Source organism: Vipera berus, assembly GCF_964194415.1.
Source record: "Vipera berus genome assembly, chromosome: 2".
Taxonomy (NCBI): domain Eukaryota; kingdom Metazoa; phylum Chordata; class Lepidosauria; order Squamata; family Viperidae; genus Vipera; species Vipera berus.
Window position 1 is genome coordinate 142,807,355 of NC_138203.1, and position 25,083 is coordinate 142,832,437.

General features: G+C 45.5%; 1 protein-coding gene across 1 annotated transcript; it reads left to right on the top strand.

Annotated features, from left to right (window-relative positions):
• Positions 1–297: 297 nt before the first annotated feature.
• On the top strand, positions 298–25,083 carry DHH (desert hedgehog signaling molecule; the record flags this gene model as incomplete). Its single annotated transcript, XM_081315605.1, has 3 exons — positions 298–612; positions 20,508–20,769; positions 22,396–25,083. 3 exons carry the CDS (start codon positions 298–300, stop codon positions 23,061–23,063), a joined length of 1,245 nt encoding a protein of 414 aa, XP_081171731.1. The 3' UTR covers positions 23,064–25,083.

Sequence of the window (25,083 nt, forward strand, 5' to 3'; positions counted from 1 at the left end):
CGCTGGGAGCTGTGGCGGCGGCGGCGGCTTTGAAAGGGCCACTCTGTCTTGGCACGGGGAGGGGCCAGAATCGCGTATGGGGGCCAGGCAGTGGCACTGCGGGAGGAGACGCAGGGCACAGAGAGACCTTCCTGCCAGCAGTGGGCTCCTGAGGGGATGGGAGCGGGGAGGAATCCCGTTGCCTTCCCAGCAGCCCGGTCAGGGTGATGCTCACCCCAGCTGACTGCCCTCCTGGAGACCAGCGGAGACTTGCACGTCTGAGGAGAGGAGGGCCAGCTAGGCTGGCATCTGGCTGAGATGGCTTGGCGAAGGCTTGCCTTAGTCAGCCTGCTTGGGCTTTGCTTGACCAGCTGCCTCCTGTGCCCTGCTCAGGGCTGTGGCCCTGGCAGGGGGCCGGTGGGACGGAAGCAGTCCAGCCGCAGAAGCCTGGCCCCGCTGCAGTACAAGCAGTTTGTGCCCAATGTGGCGGAACAGACCCTTGGGGCCAGCGGCAAAGCCGAGGGCAAAATCAGCCGCCACTCGGAAAGCTTCAAGGTCCTGGTGCCCAACTACAACCCTGACATCATCTTTAAGGATGAAGAGAATACAGGTGCAGACCGGTTGATGACAGAGGTGGGTGCTCCTCGGGGGGCAAGGGTGGTGCCCGGCTGCCCAAGGCCCTGCAAGCTTGGGGCGCCAGGTTCAGCCCTGGCATGTGCGAGGCAGCAACAAAGCAGACTGTGACTCTTGAGCATAGGATGACAGCCTCTCCTTTAACTCTTGACTAACCTGAGCGAGTGCACCCAACAGATCAGAGGATTTAACAGCTCTGCAGCCTTGGGCCCAAGTCCTTCTCTTTATATGTGTTAGCCCCCCTCAGCCAGGTTGCTGGTCTTAAATGATAAAATGTTATCACTCTGGGTTTCTTTAGGCCTTCATCTGGGAATAGCCCCTTACAGAATGATTCTAAATCTGCAGGTTTAGACAGAGACATTTCAGGGAGCTATTGCTAATTTCAGACTGTTTTTTCAGTTCAGAGACATTTCTCTGAGCTGCTGTTTGGTGGATTTAATTTTCTGGTCTCCCCCACCCCCACCCCGTCTTGGTTTTTATGGCTGAGGACAGAACAGGGCTGGCAAACTAGTGCCACTAGCAAATTTCTAGGCTAATCCCAAGAGAAATGTCCCTACCAAATTTTATTATAGTGGCTAGATAATATTTCATATACCAGAGAAGAAAAACTGCTGCAGGAGTCCTTTATACTGCAAATGGTCTGTTTGTTCTTTCTGTTTTTTAAATTTCTTTAAGAAAGACTTTCTTTGAGGCATTTTGATACCAAAGCAAGATATGCTGCCACAAAGATCTATCTTGTGTGTGTACCTATAAAATGCTGGCATTGGCATTTCTTTTTAAAACGTCTCCTGTGTTCTGCTGTGCAGTTACATCTACTTGGGCTTCATAGTATCACAGAAACTCAAAGGTACTTCAGTATTTTGTTGGAAAATGGCCAAATGTTTGCTTGGGTAGAAAAACGCTTGCTCTGAAGTAGACCAAACCATTGTCAATTGGATTTTAATTTGTTATTCAAGTGTATATAAACTGTTCTGAGGAGTATTTCATTGTTGCAATTCTTAATTCTTTAGTTTAATTATTACTGTGTTTTATAGTGGCATGCTGTGTAGTCTTGAACATTTTAAATGTAAAAAAAATGGGAAAACATATATATCTCATTAATCTCTGTGATGGAAACCATGTTGCTTTAGTGTTCCCTAGGGAGAAAAAACAGCCCTTATTAACTCTGCAAAAACAGGAGGAATCTTATGGAAGAGTTACATTTATTATCTTACCAGCTTTCTTGGATCACAACCCATTTCATGAATTGTATAAAAAATAAGACTGCAAGATTTATATACACACATTGTGTATTGTGGGGGAGAGAGAGAAGAAAAAGAGAATTGCTTCAGAACTAACCAAATGCAATTAAAAGTTACATGTGAGCCAAACATTTAAGTTAGTTAATGTACATTAAGTGATATGTTAACTCTGAGGTAATAAAAGAAGCTAAGGCTGGTACATTTAGAAACAGAAATAATTAGGAGTGCTTCTTTACCATCAAGACCTGAAAAGGCCCCCCCAAAAGGAGCAAAGCATTAACAAAACAACTCCAACTCTGAAATGAACACTTACGGAGATCTGACTGGAGATCACAATCATTGCATGGTACGATCAATTAACTCACAATGCAGGCTGAGGAAGGTGATTGATTTTGCCAACCTCCAAATCTAAGACAAAACACAGATTATAAGGAACTCAATTTTAGCCAAAGGTGGTTGAAGGATCCTTCTCTACGGTAAAGGAAAGATATTCATAGGACTCAGTTTTCCCCTGTTGCTAAATATGCTTTTAATTTGGTTCTTTTCTTGCTCTTTCTCTCTCTCTGGTCTCTGAATGTTCTTCCTGCTTCATCCTGTGAAATAAGAATGTAACTGACTTCAAAACTATCTCCATTGGTTAACCTAAAAGATTCAGATCATCAGAAGCTATTATACAATGGTCGTAATGACTTGCTAATTGATGAATAACTAATTCTTGGAGGGTTTTTTTAATCCCATTTTTGCTGGTTCGTCTGATACATTGAACTATAAGGTAAAGGTAAAGGTTCCCCCGCACATGCGTGCTAGTCGTTTCCAACTCTAGGGGCCGGTGCTCATCTCCATCTCAAAGCCGAAGAGCCAGCGCTTGTCCGAGGACGTCTCCGTGGTCATGTGGCCGGCATGACTAGATGCCAAAGGCGCACGGAACGCTGTTACCTTCCCACCGTAGCGGTCCCTGTTTTTCTACTTGCATTTTGACGTGCTTTCGAACTGCTAGGTTGGCAGAAGCTGGGACGAGTAACAGGTGCTCACTCTGCTACGCGGCACTCGGGATTCGACCCGCCAAACTGCCGACCTTCTGATTGACAAGCTCAGCGTCCTAACCCACTGAGCCGCCACGTCCCTTTTACATTGAACTGTACATGAACACATTTGCACAACCTGCTAGGAGAAAATGTGGTTAGCTGCGTTGTACTTCAGTAGAGTCGTATGAGCCCCATTGGAAAAAAAAATTCCTTCTCTCCCACTTCGAAGGCATTGTATGAAGTGCCTACAAGGCCAAAACAAATTGCGAAAAATAAGTGCTAATTCTCAGAACCAAAGGCAGATTATCCATTGATGGGTAGGAAGAGTACTGATGTCGGGGGGAAAGTACTGATTATGCAGAGAAAGAGAAGAATCTATTGGCAAATGAAGCTGTTTTTTCCCCAGCAGGTCTAATGCCTGAGATTCTTTGATTATAGTCCATCCTTTTATGTTGAGTGGGGAAGGGTCAGTGTGTCAGAATCCATTTATATCACATTTCATAATTGTATAGGTCACAGGTCGGCAACCTGCGGCTCCGGAGCCGCATGCGGCTCTTTGAGCCGTCTCTTGCGGCTCCCAGCCGCCCGGTGCGCGTGCACCTCTTCCAACGGGCAGTGGTGCGCGCGCACCTCTCCAAATGGAGAGTGGCACCGCCCGTTTGGAGAGGTGCACGCGCACCTCCCCGAATGGGCGGAGGTGCGCGCGCACCTCCCCAAACGGGCAGCGGTGCCGCTCTTTGAGGAAGCTGCCGCGGCCCGTCTGTGAAGCTGCCGAAAGCGGCAGCTTAGCAGACGGGCCGCAGCAGCTTCCTCAAAGAGCGGCGCCCCTGCCCATTCCGAGAGGTGCGCGCGCACCTCTCCGAACGACCGGAGGTGCGCGCGTACCTCCGCACGAATGGGCAGCGGTGCCGCTCTTTCAGGAAGCCCGCCGCGGCCCGTCTGTGAAGCTGCCGAAAGCGGCAGCTTAGCAGACGGGCCGCGGCAGCTTCCTCAAAGAGCGGCGCCCTTGCCCATTCCGAGAGGTGCGCGCGCACCTCTCCGAACGACCGGAGGTGCGCGCGTACCTCCGCACGAATGGGCAGCGGTGCCGCTCTTTCAGGAAGCCCGCCGCGGCCCGTCTGTGAAGCTGCCGAAAGCGGCAGCTTAGCAGACGGGCCGCGGCAGCTTCCTCAAAGAGCGGCGCCCTTGCCCATTCCGAGAGGTGCGCGCGCACCTCTCCGAACGACCGGAGGTGCGCGCGTACCTCCGCGCGAACGGGCAGCGGTGCCGCTCTTTGAGGAAGCTGCCGCTTTCGGCAGCTTCCTCAAAGAGCGGCGCCGCTGCCCCTTCGCACGGAGGTACGCGCGCACCTCCCCAAAGGTTTGGGGAGGTGCGCGCGCAACTCCGGTCATTCGGAGAGGTGCGCGCGCACCTCTCGGAATGGGCAGGGGCGCCGCTCTTTGAGGAAGCTGCCGCGGCCCGTCTGCTAAGCTGCCGCTTTCGGCAGCTTCACAGACGGGCCGCGGCGGGCTTCCTGAAAGAGCGGCACCGCTGCCCATTCGCGCGGAGGTACGCGCGCACCTCCGGTCGTTCGGAGAGGTGCGCGCGCACCTCTCGGAATGGGCAGGGGCGCCGCTCTTTGAGGAAGCTGCCACGGCCCGTCTGCAAAGCTGCCGAAAGCGGCAGCTTTGCAGACGGGCCGTCGCCATCGGGCAACCGGGAACCGGTTCCATCTCATTTTTTAAAAAATGGCAGCCGCGTGCGTCCGCGCATGCGCAAAAAAACCTTTTTGCGCATGCGCGTGCATGGACACACGCACGCGGCTCCCTCTTTTTTTAATTTGTGATGGAACCGGTTCCCAGTGGCTCTTTTTCTTTTTTAGGTTGCCGACCCCTGGTATAGGTAGAACAACGTGCTATTTCTGGGGATTCTGCCATCTCTCCGAGGGGGGGGGGGAGAGGATGGTTACTAAAGCGATTTTCAAACAGCAGGGGATGTTTTACTGGGGAAGGGAGGGGGGACAGACAGGTCTGGATTGTATCTTCATTTACAACTGAAAAGGAAAGCAATAACCATAAAACCAAGGAGAGTTCCCTTTCCCATGGAAGGACCTGACACCTAGCAACTGACGACAGCCTGACCAAATGGATGAGGGGAGGGGCTGGAATGGGAATGGTTTATATAGGATTGAAATGTAACTTTTCTCAGATTCCGTCTTGTATTCCCACAATCGATTCCATCCTAGTAAACATTTTCCTTTTGGACTAAACTTGCATCCAAGAGTTCTTATTTCCTAAGATGTGGATTGAGGTGGGTCCTGACAGTAGACGGAATCTGTTTTAAGAGTCAACCTGGAAGGGAAAACCTTACCGGGGGACTTTGCAACAAATAAAATGTCTGGCGACGAAGCAAGAGAGGAGGGAAGCCCCATGGAGGGGGTCTTCCCCCCAAATGGAATCCCAGAGACAATGGGAAGCTGAAGCAGCATATTCCCCCGGGGAAGAAGCGGTGGAGCAGTACGACCGAAAACCCCGGTGGTCGATGGGCGTTGGAAGGAAAAGTGAGTGGGAAAAGGTTTCGGGAGAAACGACCCTGAGGCGTAGTAACCACCAACCGGAATGGAGGCAAGAGATGGAGAGTTCCCTGCACGCCAGCGAGGAGGAGCGGATCCTGGAAAAGGCCATTGATCTGATGAAAGCAACCCTGAGTTCACTGAGGGAGGAGAGAGCTGAAAATCGCAACCGAGGCAGCGCCTGGGGACGCAACTGGAAAGGTAACGGAGGGGATCCAACACCTGAAACCCCGGGGCCATCCAATGGAACAGGAATTGCTGCCTCAGCAGTACCCACCCCCCCCAGAACCACAGATGGGGACCAGGATGAGGAGCGATACCGGCCACGGCGCAGACAACGCTCCAGCCAAAGACTCCCGCCCCTGGAAGTCAAATTCAAGGGGGAGCCATCACGACTGGGATTTTTCCTAACCCAAGTCCTCAGCTACATGGAAGAGTACGGACGGGACATCCCCAGTGATAAAACACGCATCCGAATTGTGCAATCTGCCCTGGACGGGACGGCTGCAGACTGGGTGGTGAACTTGCATGACTCCAACGCCCCAGAACTCAACGACTTCAACCGATTCATGTCATCTTTGAGGCGACGGTTCGAGGATCCTTTGGCTGACCGTAAGGCCCGGGAGAGAATCAAAACGGTGAGGCAGGGCAGGCGAGCAGTGGCTGATTATACCCAAGAATTCCGAGCCATTGCCAGCAAGCTGAACTGGCCAGAAGACATCCTCCTTAGCCACTTCAAAGACGGTCTGAACTACGACCTGTATGATGCTTGCCTGCCTCGAGAAGACCCACCCCACCTCGACGACTGGTACATCCTGGCGGAGGAAGTGGAAATAGACCTACTGAAGAGACACCGCAGAGGAAAACCATGGGGCCGCCTGCCACCCGAGCAAACACGCGAGGGGGAAAAACCACCAGCCACAGCCAAAAAATCAACAAGTTGCTTCAACTGCGGGAGAGAGGGCCACCGTGCTGCAGAATGTCGTTCAAAAGCCCCCCCACGAAAACCAGAGGCATCATCCTCCAAGAAGCCGGGGAAGCCCCAAGGCAACACAAAAGAATCTTCCATGAAGGGGACAGAGGCTGTAGAGTCCACAATTCCTGCCAGGAACTGGGACTGGACTCCGGCCTGCACCGCAGGGACGGTGGACAACTCGGAAGACAGCTCAGAGGGAGAACCATTGGTAAGTGGACCCCTTCCACCCATACTTAAGACAGTGACTATATTAGCTTCCCCTATGCCTGAAGCAGCCAAAATAAAAGCTCTGATAGACTCTGGGTGCATCCGCTGCCTTATCAGCCCAACACTGGTGGAGAGATTGAGCATCCCAGTGAGGAGGCTAAAACAACCAATCTCTTTTAGTCAATTAGATGGGACAATAGCAGGGGGAGGACCAGCCACCCTAGCCACTTTACCAATCCACCTATCACTGGGGCCCCATGAGGAGGACATAACGTTTATAGTGGCCCCAGGCATGGAATGCCCAATGATCCTAGGACTGGAATGGCTGAAGAAATGGAACCCCGGGATAAACTGGAGGACAGCAGAACTCAACTTCCCAAAGGGGGGGCAGAAGAACGTAGACTCCAAAAGCACCCCCCCAACCCAGAGGGAGGAGACAGCAGCAGTGGGGAAAGAGAAGGGATTACCAGAGATACCGGAGGAATACAGGGACCTGACTGAGGTTTTCAGTGAGGAAAGAGCAGATGAGCTTCCCCCCCACCGCCCCACAGACTGCACCATAGAATTCAAACCTGGGGCAAAACTCCCAAAACCCAGGATGTATGCCATGAGCCCAAGGGAAATGGCAGAAATGGAGAGATTCATAAAGAAAAACTTAGAAAGAGGATTTATCGAGCCTGCCAAACCCAAAGTGGCCGCCCCGGTTCTGTTCAGGGAGAAGAAGGATGGGTCCTTTCGTTTGGTTGTGGACTATAGAAATTTGAACACAATTAGTGAATGTAATCTGTACCCCCTTCCCCTAATGAAGGATATGTTATCCCACCTATCGAAAGGAAAGATTTTTACCAAACTAGACCTGAGGGAAGCATACTACCGTATTAGGATTAAGGAAGGAGACGAATGGAAGACTGCATTCAACTGCCCAATGGGGTGCTATCAATTCAAAGTATTGCCATTCGGACTGCAAGGGGCCCCTGCAGTCTTTATGCAATTAATTAATGACGTGCTGAGAGAGCACCTATATAAGGGGGTCCTGGTTTACCTCGATGACATCCTTATCTTCACAGAAACCAAAGAGGAACATATCAAACTAGTCAGAGCAGTCCTGAAGAAGTTGCGAGCTGCCCACTTATATGCTAAATTATCGAAGTGTGAATTCCATCAGGAAAAAATCGACTACCTGGGATATCGCATATCTCCAGAGGGCATCGAAATGGACCCTGAGAAGGTCAGGGCAGTACTAGAGTGGGCACCCCCCCGCACACGGAAGCAATTGCAAAGTTTCCTGGGGTTTGCAAACTTCTACCGCCAATTCATCCCCGCATTTGGCCAAATAGCCATGCCCCTCACAAATTTGTTGAAAACGAAGGGGGGGTCACCCGTGAAACCCAGCCAGCCTCTGAAATGGTCAATGGAATGTCAAGCAGCATTTGAGAGGCTAAAGAGACTTTTTTCTGCTGAACCTGTCCTAAAACACCCAGATCCCGACAAACCTTTCGTAATACAGGCAGATACGAGTGATGTAGCGGTAGGAGCCGTACTATTACAAGAAAATGATGGGGGGACATTGCAACCATGCGCATACACATCCAGAAAACTCACAGAAACAGAACAACGCTGGCCAATATGGGAAAAAGAGGCATTCTCGTTGAGGTGGGCATTACTAACATGGCGCCAATTTTTAGAAGGAAATAAAATACCTTTCCAGGTCTGGACAGACCACAAAAATTTGGAAGCACTAAAAACGCCCAGGAAGCTCACTCCTAAGCAAGCCCGCTGGTCCCAACATTTTCACCGATTCAATTTCACTCTCAAACACTTACCGGGGGGAAAGAACTTCCTGGCAGATGCATTATCCCGCATGCCCCAATATAACAGCACAAGAGTTACTGACTTTAAACCACTTGTACCGGAACAACAACTGGCAGCACCAGTCACCACCAGGGCACAAGAAAAAATGAAGCCGAAGGTAGATAGCCAAACTGGAATAGAATTCAGGAAATCTTTGGAAAGTGATGAATGGTTCCAGAAAAATAAACATGTGTGCACAATTAAAGATGGACTGCCGTGGGTGGGGGAGAAGCTATATATACCTGCCACACAGAGAATCAATTTCATGCAACTGTGCCATGATACAAAATCAGCAGGACACTTTGGCTTTGTAAAAACCTTACACTTAACTAAAAGGCAATTTTGGTGGCCATCTATGAAAAAGGACATAGAAAGCTATGTGGGTAGCTGTCAAATTTGCGCGATGGCCAAAAGACTGCAAGGGAAACCGCCAGGTCTGTTACAACCGGTGGCAAACCCCTCAGCCCCATGGAAAGAAATAGCCATGGATTTTATCGTAGAACTGCCAGAAAGTAATGGAAACACCGTAGTCTGGACTGTCACAGATCTGTTCTCTAAGCAAGTACATTTCATACCTTGCCAAAAAATCCCGACTGCAAAAGCATTAGCAAAACTTTTTGTACAGCATATTTACAGATTGCACGGGGTACCACAACGTATCATATCTGACAGAGGGGTGCAATTTACGTCGGCATTTTGGAAAGAATTTTTATCCCTCTTAGGAACCACCCAAGGACTGTCATCTAGTCACCATCCTCAGACAGACGGAGCTTCTGAAAGACTTAATAATATACTTGAACAATATCTGAGATGCTATATTAATTTTCAGCAGTCCGACTGGACGGACCTACTGCCTTTTGCAGAAGTAGCATATAATAATGCAGTCCACTCAAGCACAGGTTACACTCCTTTTCAAGTAGCTACAGGCCAGAGTTTCAACCCAATACCAGAACTAACCCCAAAAGAACCGGTTATCCCTGATCTGAAGGAATGGATTGCTCAATTACAAAATACATGGCCAATCGTTAGGAAAGCGTTGGAAGATGCCAGAAAAGCATACAAGACACAGGCAGACAAAAAAAGAACCGATCCCACACCATTTAGGGTAGGAGAGATGGTATATTTATCCACAAAATACCTGAAATCACTCCAACCCTGTAAAAAACTAGGACCAAAATATATTGGACCTTTTCCAATTAAAAGAATCATAAACCCAGTAACAGTTGAATTAGAACTACCCAAAAATCTTAGACGAATACACCCAACCTTCCACTGCAGTCTATTAAAGAGAGAACAACAATCACCACTACGAGAAAAAATCCCACCACCACCACCCCCCATCATGGTGGAAGGAGAACAACATTTTGAAGTGAAAGAAATCTTAGATTCCAGAAAACACCATGGAACGATACAATATTTAGTGGCATGGAAACACCTCCCCTCCTCAGAAAATGAGTGGGTTAACAAACTCCATGTTAAAGCACCTAAGCTGCTTAAGAGGTTTCATACAGAATATCCAAACAAACCAGGCTAACATTTATATGTTTTCTTTCCCCACAGATGGACTCATCTTTTTTCTGAAAGGAGAGCCGAATGTCAGAATCCATTTATATCACATTTCATAATTGTATAGGTAGAACAACGTGCTATTTCTGGGGATTCTGCCATCTCTCCGAGGGGGGGGGAGAGGATGGTTACTAAAGCGATTTTCAAACAACAGGGGATGTTTTACTGGGGAAGGGAGGGGGGACAGACAGGTCTGGATTGTATCTTCATTTACAACTGAAAAGGAAAGCAATAACCATAAAACCAAGGAGAGTTCCCTTTCCCATGGAAGGACCTGACACCTAGCAACTGACGACAGCCTGACCAAATGGATGAGGGGAGGGGCTGGAATGGGAATGGTTTATATAGGATTGAAATGTAACTTTTCTCAGATTCCGTCTTGTATTCCCACAATCGATTCCATCCTAGTAAACATTTTCCTTTTGGACTAAACTTGCATCCAAGAGTTCTTATTTCCTAAGATGTGGATTGAGGTGGGTCCTGACACAGTGTTTCCCGTTATCTGTGGTAAAGTTATTTGTAATCAAGTTGTGGTTGGACGTCCGCTCCATAGATATGCATGCGTGCAATTACAGCAGTATTGGCTTCGTTTATTGTGGTAAAGCAATTTAATTTGAGTCCTCGACTTATGACCTGTTCAAATTTAGGATGCTGAAAGAAGGGATATGCGACTAGTGCTCAACGTTATGGCCATTTGCAGTGTTCCCGCGGCCATGTGATTGCGATCTGGGCTCTTGGCAACCTGCTCACACTTACGACAGGTTGCCAAGCTCTCCACGGTCATGTGATTTGCAATCTTCCCTGATGGTTTCCTCAGAAAGTCAACAGTGTGCGCAGTGTGTCATCTTCCTACCCTGCCCCATGCTAGAGAGAAAAGTATTTCTCTCCAGCCCAGGGAAGGCAGGGCAGCTGGAGAGAAAGACTAATTTTCTAGCGCATGGTGGGAAGGAAGCCAGTGCTTGAGAAAGGGAGCTGTGACCCATCATGTTGGCTCTGTGCACTGAATGGAACCTCCTGTTTTCTTTTGGTAGGCAGTTCTTTCGCTCCGTTCATTTAACTATCTCTGCATTCGTTTAGTGGCCAAACATGGGAGGGCTGGGACAGCGGTCATTGACAGGCACTCATTTGAGTGTCTCCCTTAATGATTGTAACCATTTAATGACTATGATGAGCAGATTCAAAAGAGTACTTCAGTTGTGGCCTGGAATGTTTGATATAATTCTGGAAGAGGATGGTCCTTCTGGAGGCTGATGGAGGGCCTTGTTTCCCATCTTCTTTGCCTCATCTAGTGTGATGAAATGGCTGCTGTCTGGTGAGGGTTGTGTAAACAGCCTCACGACCCAGGTTGTTCCCCAAGAAAGGACCGCGGAAGAGGTGGAGGACTTCTAAGCCAGAAATCATAGAATTATAGGGCTGGAAGGGATTTTTGAAGTCTTCTTGTCCAACACCCTGCCCACAGCAAGAATCCCTATGCCATCCTGAATTGTCCAATGGTTGTCCATTCTTTTCTTAAAGACTTCCAGCAATGGAGCACCTACAACTCTGGGAGGCAAGCTGTCCATAGATTAATTTCTCTCACTGTCAGGAAATTCCTTCTTCGTTCCAAGTTGGATCCCCCTGTGAGGAGCTTTCACTTGTTGCTAGAAATATTTAGAAATGCTTAGAAATGACATACTGAGGATGATTAGAAGTACTAATTTTAATAGATAAATTGATTGGGGCTGTGATTTGGATGGGTGGATGGGGAATTCCCATTTAGTTTTAGATATATTGATCTGTTGTAAATGGAACATCCTGAAGTGCCCTTGTTTGTTTGTTTTTTTGGTTCATTTTGTCTTTTTGTTTTACTGAGACACAATAACCATTTCCTTCAATATTGTGGGTCTTGGTTAGGAAAGAAAATATTGTATTCATCTGAGCAGCAAGAGAGAAAAAACCACCTGAATAAAACTAATAAAAGAGAGAGAGAGAGAGAGAGAGAGAGAGAGAGAGAGAGAGAGAGAAGCCACCAACTGCTAATATTTTCAGATCCTTAGTGTCATCTTTCTCATGCCTTGTTTCATTTGGCAGGAGCATTTTCTACATGGACGTAGTTTGCAAAATGAGAAAGGAGAGGTGAATTGTGTGCCAAACTTCCAGGCTTCTTCCTGGACCAAGGAGTGCTATCAAAGATGAATGGGTAGCATGATACCAGCAGAGATGACCTATCAGATAGATTGCTTTGTGCCTAAATCCTGCAGGTGTTCAATATAGCCAATCACATTGTGTCTACAAAAGGTGGATTGAGTTTGGGCAAGAGTAGCTATTCCTTTACTTGAAAAACCAGAACATCTTCTTTCAGGCCTGTCTGAAGCCTTTGGATGGTAAAACACATGGCGGTGAGGGAAAGAAGGGCATGGAAGGTGGGAGAGAAGAGACGTGCTTCTCTGGGACAATGACATTTTGCCTTTGGTGGGTAGAAAGCTGACTTCGTTCCAGTTTCCTGCTGCTGAGTCATAGCATGCCATCTGAAGGCAGGGTGGGCTGGCAGCAGGCATTCAACTCTGAATAGCTAAGGGGGTGTACAGAGAACAAAGAGAAGAATTACAGGAAGGTTTAGTGGTTCCTCTGGGGCATTAGAGGCTGCTTTAAGGGGAGACAGGAAGCTGGGTGATGTGGGCTTAAACACCACGAGTATAAATATTCTTTAGAATGACTTCAGGAATGCATTTGGTTCATGCGCAGATAACTAATAACCTTGCTCCCCATGTCAGATGAAGAACCTGCCTTTAAAGTTTTGCAGCCGAAGGGAGGAGTGTTTTCTCTGTTTTAAAGTAATTACATAATACACCGGAGAAAGAGGCAAATTGGTTCCTGTAACTAGGTTGCCTAAAGATACTTCCACATGGAGACTCCCTGCCCCACCTGACTCATGTGTGGACATAACTAGGTCCATAACTGGGGATAGTTGGGTATACTTAGGGAGAATATTTAAATTGATTGGGAATTGACAACTGCAAAACAGCTATTAACCTCTGTCATCACCTCCATTTGCAAAAAGGCCTCTGGACCTCAGAGAGAGACCCAGAAGGCACTCTTCGTTAATAATGATGGTAAGTGACTGCACCTAGTGCCTTCTTCATGTTTGCCTCCATCCCTATCCCAAAATAAGTTTTAAGCAGAGAGCAAGCACGCTAATGACCAAGAAAGGAATTCGTGGAGATTTGTATCCCCCTGTCTCCAACTCTTTTTAAACAAGCCCTGAAAAACTGGTTCTTCCCCCAGGCCTGGGACTAGAGAGGCTGGTGGATCCTTTATAGCAGACATGTCAAACACAAGGCCCGGGGGCCAGATCCGGCCTGTGAAGTGGTTTCATGCGGCCTGCGAATCCATCCTGGAAACAGTGAGGGAACGGCCCCCACTGCCTTGGCCCTGGCCCAGAGACCCTCCTCCTGCCAGAGACCCTCAGATCTGTCCCACTCCTGCCCAGGCCCCCATAGGCACCCTTGATGCGAACGATGTAGAGTTGGCCACGCCCACCCAGTAGGCCATACGCACCCAGGCCACACCCACCCGGCCCCTTGAGGGCAACCGCAATGCTGATGCGGCCCTCAATGAAATTGAGTTTGACACCCCTGCTTTATAAGATGTTTGTTTGAGTGGTGGTGTGATTTTTTTGGGTGTGTTTTGTAGAATCTTTGTATTATTCTAATTTTTAATTGACCTAGGTCAGGGGTAGGCAACCTTGGCTCTTTTATGACTCGTGGACTTCAACTCCCAGAATTCCTGAGCCAGCCATGCTGAGGGGAAAGGGAGAGGTTTCCAAGCTGAGCCATGCTGGCTCAGGAATTCTGGGAGTTGAAGTCCATGAGTCATAAAAGAGCCAAGTTTGCCTACCCCTGACCTAGGTCGTATGCTACCCAGAGATAGGATGGAGCCAGGCCACCTAGAAATTACAAGTAGTCCTCAACGTAGAACTATTAATTTAATGACTGCTCAAAGTTATAATGACACTGAAAAAGGTGACTTATGACCAGCGTTTACACTTACGACCATTGCACCATCCCCATTGTCATGTGATCAAAATTTGGGTGCTTGACAATTGGCATGAAAGTATGGCAGTTGTGCTGTCACAGGGCCTTGTGATCATTTGTAACCTACCCATCTGGCTTCTGACAAACAATGTCAACGGGGGAAGCCAGATTCACTTAATTGCATAGTTCACTTAACAACTGTGGCAAAAAAGTCATAAAACAGGGTACAACTCACTTGACGACTGTCTTGCTAAGCAATGAAAATTTTGGGCTCCATCACCACCATCAGTTGAGGATTACCTGTAATTTAATATGTGAACCACAACGACATGCAGTAGTTAATTTGATGAAATTGTGACAGCGCATGAAAGTGTCCACAGTATATCTTCAAATTCCAAACGTGCCCGTGTCAAATTTTGCCTGCTTTGGGGGAGGGCAAAGAAGCTAGGAAGAGAATTTCCAATATATTGAGGTTAGTGATACAAATTATCTCAGTTGCCATTACTAAAAAAAACATTTGGCTCCATCTTCTGTTCTTCCCATTTTCTCTTTTTATACATTTCATCCTATACTGCTGTCCTTTAATTGCCTTTACATTCCACCTGAAAAAAAGAGCTGCAATTACTCTCAAATTCATTCTATATCAAGACTAAAATGCTACATATGTCTATGCAGAAGTAAGTGCAATTGTATAAGGATGGTAAATTGTCTAAAATTGCAGCTTACATTTTTAAGAAAAACTAAAAGCTGGGTCTTAACAGAGACTACGCGCCTTTTGTAATAATCTTTGTTACTTCTTTCCTGTTTTAACTTTTTATTTCAGTTTGTAAAAATCCTACCCTCTTTTGGGGGAGGGGGTCAGATCTGTCCAATTCCTGCTGAACCAAATTCTCCTTTATCAGCTTTGCTCTTCTGATATGAGCATAACTTCAAGGTTTCTTTGAACTGCTACTTACATGTTTATAAAAAGCAAAACAAGCTGCTCTTTCAGTCTCAAAATCTGCAGTGAATTTTCCCCACACTCACATTGCCTTGCCAGGGCAAAAAAATGATTAACTGGAGCTTTTTAAATCTTTCCTCTCCTATTCTACTCTATACTCATTAAGGGACATTCAAGGGGAAAAAAAGTGCAATTATCTTTGTTAGGAGATGAGGCGGAATCCAGGTTGGGTACAAATTAATCAGTGGAACGGCTTGCCTTCAGAGGTTGGAGGTGCTTGAACACTGGAGGTTTTTAAGAAGAGATTGGACAGTCGCTTGTCTGAAATGGGAGAGGGTTTCATGTTTGAACAGGGGGTTGGGCTACAAGACCTCCAAGTCCCTTCCAACTCTGTTGTTCTGTATTCTGTACTCTTTTTTTCACCAATTATTCACTGAGACAATAGCTCTAGCAGGAAACTTATCATTATCTTTGGGGGGTAGTTAGGTGGACTTATTTGACTCTCCTATGGATGTTCAATTAAATTTTTCTGAATCTGTATTTTTTTCTTGCACGTGAATTAAATTTCTAGTCCTTTTACTTTAAAGGCCAGAGAGTTAAAAAAAAGCTAACGTATTCCTTCTTGCTATTCTGTCTAGTGAGTGCAAAGTTCATTGGGAGCAGGACATAAGGTTTTAAGCTGATTGTTGTCAAAATTGACACTAATTTATGATGTTTCTTAAGTTTATTTAAGACTTGCCACCTCAAATCCTTTGGATTGGAGGCTTAAGAATGAAGTTGATAAATTCCCCTTTTCAGTATACGAAAACTGCACAAGCAGCTAGACTAACGTTTGCTCCTTTTAAGTAGATCAGAAAAAGGGATGCTGACAATGCAAAACTGCATTATACATCTTGAGGGGAAAGGTTGTGATGGCTTTTACAGGTAGTCCTTGACTTACGACCAAAATTGAGCCCAAAATTTCTGTTGCTAAGTGAGACAGTTGTTAAGTGAATTTTGCCCCACTTTGCAACCTTTCTTGCCACAGTTGTTAAGTGAATCACTGTTCAATTAGTAACATGCTTGTTAAGTGAATCTGGTTTCCCCATTGATGTTGCCTGTCAAAAGTCACAAAAGGGGATCGCATGACCCCGGGACACTGCAACCCTCATAAATATGAGACAGTTGCCAAGTGTCTGAATTTTGATCACATGGCCACGAGGATGCTGGAATCATTACAAGTGTGAAAAACAGTCATAAATCACTTTTTTCCGTGCAGTTGTAACTTTGAATGGTCACAAGTGAACTGTGTAAGTTGAGGACTACCTGTATTTTGCTGTTGATCCAGAGCACGGGATGATAGACTTCTGTCCTTTCTGCAACCGGTTTTTGAACAACATCTCCCAGTAGCTCCAACCAGTATGAACTGTGAGGAGGCATGCGGGGAGGTGAAATTCAGCTTCTCACCCTCCTCCTAGCTCAGAGGAGTCATTGTAAGAATCATCCACCTCTTGCCTTTGTAGGCAGCTTCTAATTCCAGATGGGCAACTTCTAATTTCCCCCATCTTCCAACAGGAGCTCAGGAGCTTCCTATTTCGCTGCCCCTCGTAGTCCACTGCAAGAAAGCAGCTGCTTGGTCTGAAGCCTGCTGGGTGCTGTGGGACCACCAGTGGGAGTCACAAGGAGAGGGGGAAGTCTGGCACCCAATGAGGTCCCATCTATGACATGTCCTATGGTGCCCTTTTCCCCCCTGCGTTGACACCAGTGCTGCGCCTGGGGAATGACTGAAAGAGTTCTTTGTGGCAAAGTTGATGATTTTGCTGTTATTACCCGAGGAGTTTGAATTCTCGCTGAGTTAAGTAATTCTGGGCCTGGAAAACAGCTATTGTGTTCAGGCCAGGAGCCCATGGGAAGCCTCTCACATTTCTCTTTAGGCTTCTAGCTTGCTCCTTTCACTAGAGACGAGGCTCTTTAAAAAAAAAAGAAATGCCTTTTTCTCCCACTCACTTCCTGTCCCCTACCCTTTTGCCACCTCTTTCCTCTTTCCGGCATCTCATTCAACCAGGTGTTCTGGTTGCCCGTATCTGGGTCTTAAAGAGCCGTGTAGTTTCATGTCATAATTGGATTGAGAGAACCAGACTTCTTTGTTTTGAGGGTCCAAAAGCATCTTGGAAAGAGGCAGGGAGCAAACTTACAACCATTCATTTTGTGACTGTTTTAAGTTAAAACGGCACTGAAAAAAGTGACTTATGACCATTTCATGACTGTTCCAGCATCCCCACAGTCGTGTGATCAAAATTCAGGCACTTGACCACTGGCTCGTATTGATGAGGGTTGCAGTGTCCTGGCCTCATGCAATTGCTTTTTGCAACTTTCTGGTAAGCAAAGCCAATGGGGAAAGCCAGATTCACTTAACAACGGTGCTACTAACTTTACAACTGCAGTGATTCACTTAGCAACGGTGGCAAAAAAAGTTGTAAAATGGGGCAAAACGTTAAACGAGTCTTGCTTAGCAACAAAAATTCTGGGCCCAGTTATGGTTTTAAGTTCGAGGACTACCTGTAGCTGTTTCTTCCGCCCAGAACTACTATCCTAAGATAATGTAAATGTTAAAAACAAAATAGGCAGGGATATTAGGTATACAGTGATGTGTCAGTGCTCAATGTTAATTGATTCCGGGAGGTACAATGAATACCGAAAAGGCTGAGTACCAAATAAATTTTTCCCATAAGGAGTAATGCAATCGTATTGAATCATAAGGCAGCTGACAGCGACTAGTTCTAGCTTGTGTGTTGAGTATCAAACAAACAATGAGTACCAGGACAAAAATTTCATGTCCAAGTGTGTTGAGTACCAAATCTGATGAGTTTCAAAGCTGTTGACTATCAAGGTACCACTGTATATATAAATGTATATTAATAGATTATATACATTAAAAGCATTACATCAATACAAATATATAAATATATACAATGTATTTATTTTCTCCACCTTTATTACTTCATAGATAACTTAAGGCAGTGAACATACCTAATATTTCTTCCTCCTCCTATTTTCCCCACAAGAACAATTCTGTGAGGTGGGTTGGGCTGACAGAGAGGGACTGACCCAAGGCCACCCAGCTGGGTTTGATGAAGTGGCAAAATGAGTGATTCCACAGGAAACAGGGATGTATGTGTAATCTCAGCAGCATAATGCATGTACTTACTTGAAGATACATTTTGCAAATATTTTCATATGTATATCATATAGATTAACTTTATTCCTAAAGTGTATTCTGTACAATTCATTGTTCATAAATGCAGTATTTAGCACTCTGGGTACTTAGGAAAAATGATATCATGTATATCAAGGAAAGATTTAAGTAACAAATGATTGCATTTTGGAATATTTTGTTGGTTTAAAAGCAATTTAGTGACTTGCATATTTTATGCAAGGTTTATATACAGGGTGTATCAAAACAGATCTTGTAGAATTGAATATATTGAATAAATTACCTTAAGATATCTGAAATGGTTGCCATTTTTTTTAAATACTTCTTTATTGTTTGACACATGATTTTAAAATATTCCTAAGTATGGAATATTTTCTCTGATGTTTGCAGATTTCCTTTAGATCATCTGATGGCCTATATTCCTTCCTTCCTTCCTTCCTTCCTTCCTTCCTTCCTTCCTTCCTTCCTTCCTCCCATCTCACTATCAAGCAAGTCTGGGTGACTTTTGATGCACCTTGTATATTTAAACCATAATTCCTCTCCTGTAAGCCACAGATCTCTTTTTGGGAAAAGGGGTATTGGGACCATGAATATTTGACTGACTCCTTGTAAGGATTATGAGATACACAGTTCACGATAAAGAGATAAGTCTAAAAATTGATGGAAGAAAGTAGGGGCAAGAGAATAGGATTCAGGATGACAAAGCTGGTTTCAGCAGGGGGCACTCTAGAGAATGGGACAAAAAATGCCGATGTGTCTTGAGAGAACTTTTAACAGGATGTTATTCGGTCAAGTAATCTTTCATCTGCCTACCCTGATCTGCCTAGTCTAAATTCAGGTTAATTAAAAACCAGGTAATGAATTGGAATGTATTTTTCTCAGGGCGGTGAGTTGGTGTTTTTTTCCACCTGACTGCTTCAGGAGGGGGATGGCCTAATTTCAAAGAATTAATAGTTAATTGTCAATGGCCAAGATCAAGCCCACCGATCCTCCCACTTTAGAAGTCACCTTTTCCCCTAGTTCTTAATAAACAGACTGTGCAAAAAATGGGGGGGGGGAGAGCATAAGGCTATTCAAAAAATCCAAGGGTTTTTTTGGAAAAAGTACTTCAGAAGCAGAATATTTATACACATACACACATTCAAGCAGAATTTACTTTGGCTTTTGCATACATGCTGCATTTTTTAATCTTTTATTCTTGCCTTCACGCTTAGCTAATTATTTGCTTTCTTCTTGTCTGATTTACTACATGATCTTTCTGATCATTAAATTTAAGAAACATGTAAAGTAAATATGAGAAAAAAGCTACTACAGACAATAAGACTTTTCTTAATTATCCGGGTTTCCAACTGGAAATGCCCTCGGCAGATAGATCCATTCCAGTTCATAAGACAGACATAATTAATGATGTTTAAAGGATATTTTGTTTTATTGGGGGATTAATTGAGTTCTGTTACAAATATTAAATTCAACCACTGGCAGCAAATAAGAATGTGAATGTGAGAGCTTCTTGACTTATTCCAAAAAATTGCCATACATCTGTAGCATGATCATACCGTACAATATCAGCATATATTTCCAAGATAAGTTTTGCTCTGACAGACTTTGAACCTGGAACCATTTTAGCCAAATCTAAGTGTCACCACTGTGCTACAGGCCCTCCCAAACAAGTAAAGGATAGTGGAAGGAATATTCATGGCATTAACAGTTAAGATTGAAGTATCCTACACCAGTCGCATATTTCTATTTCTTTTGTTTTGCCAATTCTTCGCTAACAAGAAATAGATTTGGGATACTATATTGCTATAAGGAATGCAAAGTCACACAGAGTCACCCTGGCCTAGGATTGTCCAGTTAAGCCTGAATTACTTTTCCTGTGCAGCTGAAGTGAGGTGAATGGAGGCTCACAAAGGGGAAGCAGAAAATGTAAATCCTGTGGGGTCCTTGATGCTGCATGAGCTTGGTTGTAAAAATGTCAGTCTTCCCAGGTAAATCTGACAGGAAACAAAACCTAATGAGCTAATTCTACTTTATTGTAAGGCTATGTTAACAGAATCTTGCAAGTTTAAAAGTACAAATCTCCTGACATCACTTTTAACAGCTTGATCCTTCCTGAAAATTGACAGGTTTGGAAGAACATTTGGGGTTGAGTGATACAGGCGGTATATAAATAAAATTATAAATTATAAATAAATTAAATTATAAATTTGCCCATGTATTAGGCTAATAAAGGACTTTTAAGGTAAACAATGCTTCAGTGTCACTTGAAAAGCCCGTACCTCGGAAACTTGACACTTGAATCTTAATGCCATCTACCTCTTGCTTTCTGCAGCGTTGCAAAGACCGAGTGAATGCCTTAGCGATTGCCGTCATGAATATGTGGCCAGGCATAAGACTGCGAGTGACGGAAGGCTGGGATGAAGATGGACACCACCTGCCTGACTCGCTGCACTACGAGGGCCGGGCGCTGGACATCACCACCTCTGACCGCGACAGGGAGAAATATGGCATATTGGCCCGCTTAGCTGTGGAGGCTGGCTTTGACTGGGTGTACTATGAATCCAAAGCGCACATCCATGTTTCTGTGAAAGCAGGTACAGAGAGAACTCTGCCCCCAGCTATAAAAAGGGTGGTGGTGGAGCCAGTGGGATTTGCATGAAGCCATTTGAAGAGCAGGATTCCTAGGCTCCATTACCTGCCTGAGCAGAGGAAAGAGTCAGAAAGTAGTTTTTATGAATGAGGGCAGCATCAGACGTGGCACTTTCCCAAATTAGTCAACATATTAATACTTTTGAAGATTTTGTCTTACATAGAACTGCTGCCCCTTGATATAAGATGGGCAATTATATGATTTAAATAACTACATTAAACTGTGTTGATTAATCATAATCATAATCATAATCGTAAAATTGGAAGGGACCTTGGAGGTCATCTAGTCCAACCCCCTGTTCAGGCAGGAAACCCTATACCATTTCAGACAGATGGCTGTCCAGTCTCTTCTTAAAAACTTCCAGTGTTGGAGCATCCACCGCTTCTGGAGGCAGGTTGTTCCACTGGTTAATTGTTCTGATTGTCAGGAAGTTTCTCCTTAGTTCTAGGTTGCTTCTCTCCTTGATTAGTTTCCATCCGTTGCTTCTTGTCCTGCCTTCGGGCACTTTGGAGAATAGCTTGAGTCCCTCCTTTTTTGTGGCAGCCCTTGAGATATTGGAACACTGCTATCATGTCCCCCCTCGTCCTTCTCTTCATTAAACTAGACATACCCAATTCCTGCAGCCTTTATATGTTTTAGTTTCTAGTTTCCTAATTATCCTTGTTGCTCTTCTCTGCACTCTTTCCAGAGTCTCATCCATTCCTCATCCATTCCATAAATATAGTTAAATCTGTTATTTAAGTATTTCACTATTACTTTTTATCACCAAGAATCCCAAAGCTAGTCTTAAAATCATATAAAATCAGAATAAAATCAGAGCAAAAATCAGAAGGAAACCATTATTATTCCCATTAAAGGACAAATGATGGCAAGGAAATACCATAATTAAAATACAATTTTTAAAAGGTTGTTCCCCCTTCATATATGTTGTTATATATGACAGAGGTCCCCAATCCCCAGTCCATGGACCGGTACCAGGCCATGACATGCCAGCAACCGGTCCGCACAAACAAGCAAAGCCCCATCCACGGGATGCAGGCAGCACACAAAACCACGTACTCTCCAGTCCGTAGAAAAATCTCTTTCCACGGAGCTGGTCCATGGTGCCCAAAAGGTTGGGGACCTCTGATATATGACATCCAGGCCAGCAATAACCTTGGCACTCAAGAGTCTTCCTTTTTCTTCTCCGTACTGCAAGGGTCACCCTTGGTTTGAGGCCCAGTGCCTTTCCCACTGCCCATAGACTCCTCTGGCCTTGGCATCAACACCTGGCAAGGAAATTAGATGCTCTAGGACAGTGGCCCCCAACCTTTTGTGGAGAGGAGTTTTTCCACGGACCAGAGGTGGCGTATTGCGTGCTGCCTGCATCCTGCAGATGGGGTTTTGCTTGTTTGCACAGCCTGGGTTCTGACATGCCATGGCCCGGTACCGGTCCATGGACCTGGGGTTAGGGACCCCTCCTTTAGGAGGCTCCCAAATGCAGTCAAAGAGGGGGGCTTTCAACCTGGAGCCCAGGGGACCAGAGCCCAAATGCAGCCCATCTCATGATGTTGCCTGTTAAATTCCCTAGATAATTCCATGGCTATTCGTGCAGGCGGCTGCTTCCCTGGTGATGCGACTGTGACGCTGCCGAGTGGCGAGAAGAGGAGCCTCTCCGAGCTGCGCCATGGAGACTATGTATTCAGCGTAGATCAGAACGGAGAAGTGACGCTTAGTGAGGTTTTGCTGTTCCTCCATCGAGAACCACACCAGCAGATCCTCTTTGTGGCCATTGAGACAGAAGAACCTGTTCGCCGGCTGCTGCTTACGTCCTCGCATCTCATCTTCGTTGCCCGGGACCCGGTCAACAGCACAATGGACTTCTCTCCTGTGTTTGCCAGCAGAGTGCGTGTGGGGGACTCCGTACTGACGTACAAGGGGGACAACCTTCCCTTGCATCCTGCCCGAGTAGTCCGGGTTTGGCAGCAAGAGGGCACTGGAGTCTATGCCCCTTTGACCACCCATGGTACAATCCTGGTCAATGGGGTGCTGGCATCCTGCTATGCAGTCCTTGAAAGTCACCATTGGGCTCACTATGCCTTTGCCCCATTACGCTTTGTCTATGGCATCTTCTCACTACTCTCCCTGAAGGGGGAGTCCAGAAACTGCAGTGCTCAGGAAACAGGTGTGCACTGGTATTCACAGTTTCTGTATCACCTGGCATGGGATTTGCTGGGCCATGATGTACTTCGCCCCTAGAGGCTTGTTGGGCTGCTTGTTTGCCAGACAAAGTTAAACTCGTGATAAGGAAGACCCTTGAGCATTTGCTTGGCTCCATGTTCCTTGCCTTGGCTGGCTAATGATTCTAGAGATGAGGTCCCTTTAAAGCATCAACCTTTGCAACAGAGAAACCAGCCCATGGCCATGTAGGAGTTGGATTGAGAGATTAGATCAACTGATACCAGTACTCCTGCTGTAGGATGCATATCACAGGCGCTGGACTTCCTACAGATGTGTTTGGCGAGCTTACAAATATCCGAGGCGTGCTGTGTTTTCCTAAATTTAGCACAGTCAATAAGCCCGCTGTCTTTAATTTCTAGCAGGTGGGATGGATTTCCCATAGGTGACCTGATCTTCTGGGCTTATAAAACCAGCATAAGGTCAGTGGTGGCTTTTTAAAAAAATTCCCCCTGCAGCAGCTTAATGGGATAAGTCAGGGAGGAGCCAGGTATACAACAGGCACAAGTGCTGATCATTTCTAGATGGTCATAAGACTCTTTACCTTCCCCTAGCTTCAGAAATATATATATATTTCTGTAACGTGCATTTGAGGAAAGGTAACAAGACAGGTAATGTGAAAACCTGCAGGATCTGTCTAACCCAGTGCCAGTGGGGCTTTTCCAAGAAGGCCGAGAAACATGCTGTGGACCATAAATGAAATAACGGCTTATAACAGAATGTGAGTAGCATCCTTATAGCTTGGCGTCTCTTTCCTTACTGAATTTCAGCACTGGATTCGAGAAGGACGAGAAGTGAAAAAGGCAATCCCAATCTTTTGTAGGGGAAGGTCTCATACCCACCCAGGCTGGAATGATGATTGAATGGCGGTACAGGTAGTCCTCAACTTACAACCATTTGTTTAGTGACCATTTGAAGTGACAACAGCACTGAAAAAAGTGATGACTGTTTTTCACATGACCATTGCAGCATACCTGTGGTCACATGATCAAAATTGGCAACTGGCATGTATTTATGACGGTTGGGGTATCCTGGAGTCGTGTGATCATCTTTTGTGACCGTCTGACAAGCAAAGTCAAGGCAGAAGCCAGATTCAGTTAACAACCAGGTTACTAACATAACAAATGCAGTGATTCACTTAACACATGTGCAGGAAAGATCATAAAATGGGGCAAAATTCACTTAACAACTCTTTTGCTTAGCAATTGTGGTTGTAAGTCTAGGACTACCTGGATGCTAAATCGCCATGGGACTTGCTGCCTCATTTTTCTCATATTCCTGGATCTTAATCAAGAGCCAACTGCATTTTCCTATTGCCGCTATGGGCAAGGGGTGAACGGGAAACTTAATATTTCCTTATGAAAATTTAAATCCATGCCACTCCCTGAAGTCTGCAGTACATTAATGAGATTAACATTTAACTGGCACTCTAGAGTTTTTATTTTTATATTTATGTAAGTAGTAAATTAAATGTGGTCTGCCACCTCTTGTCTTGTACTGTAGGGGGTATTAATTGGATGTTTTTGACAGGGAAATGAATGGGAGGAGTAAGCTGTTATTTCTGCAGGCTGTTTAACGTCTTCCTTTTTTTGCAATAGTATTTTTGTGTGTCTTTAACTAAAGAGAATTACTTGGACTCTGGTGTCTTGATGTGTTTCTTGAAGGATCTGTTTCAATATCCTGTGTAAGGTTTGGGGAGGGGGAAGATGAAAATACAATATCTTATGTGTCTTCAGCATTGGCAGGCAATCCCCATATCTATTAGTTGATTGGGGCAAAATATTCTATTTTATACACATGTCTACCCCAGAAAGTTTGTACTTTTCACCCGGGGTATAGGGTGATTTTGTATTTGCCCATGCCTCCGCCCGCGTTCTTTTGATGTTCTGGTATGATAGGAGTTTTAAATTACATATACATAGAGACTACTTGTCCTCAAAGGCCTGTTATATGCTCCTTAACATACATAGATCCATTGCTCTAACAAACAAAATTAAACAATCTTGCATTCACACAGGTTCGTGGGTCAAGATGGCTTTAG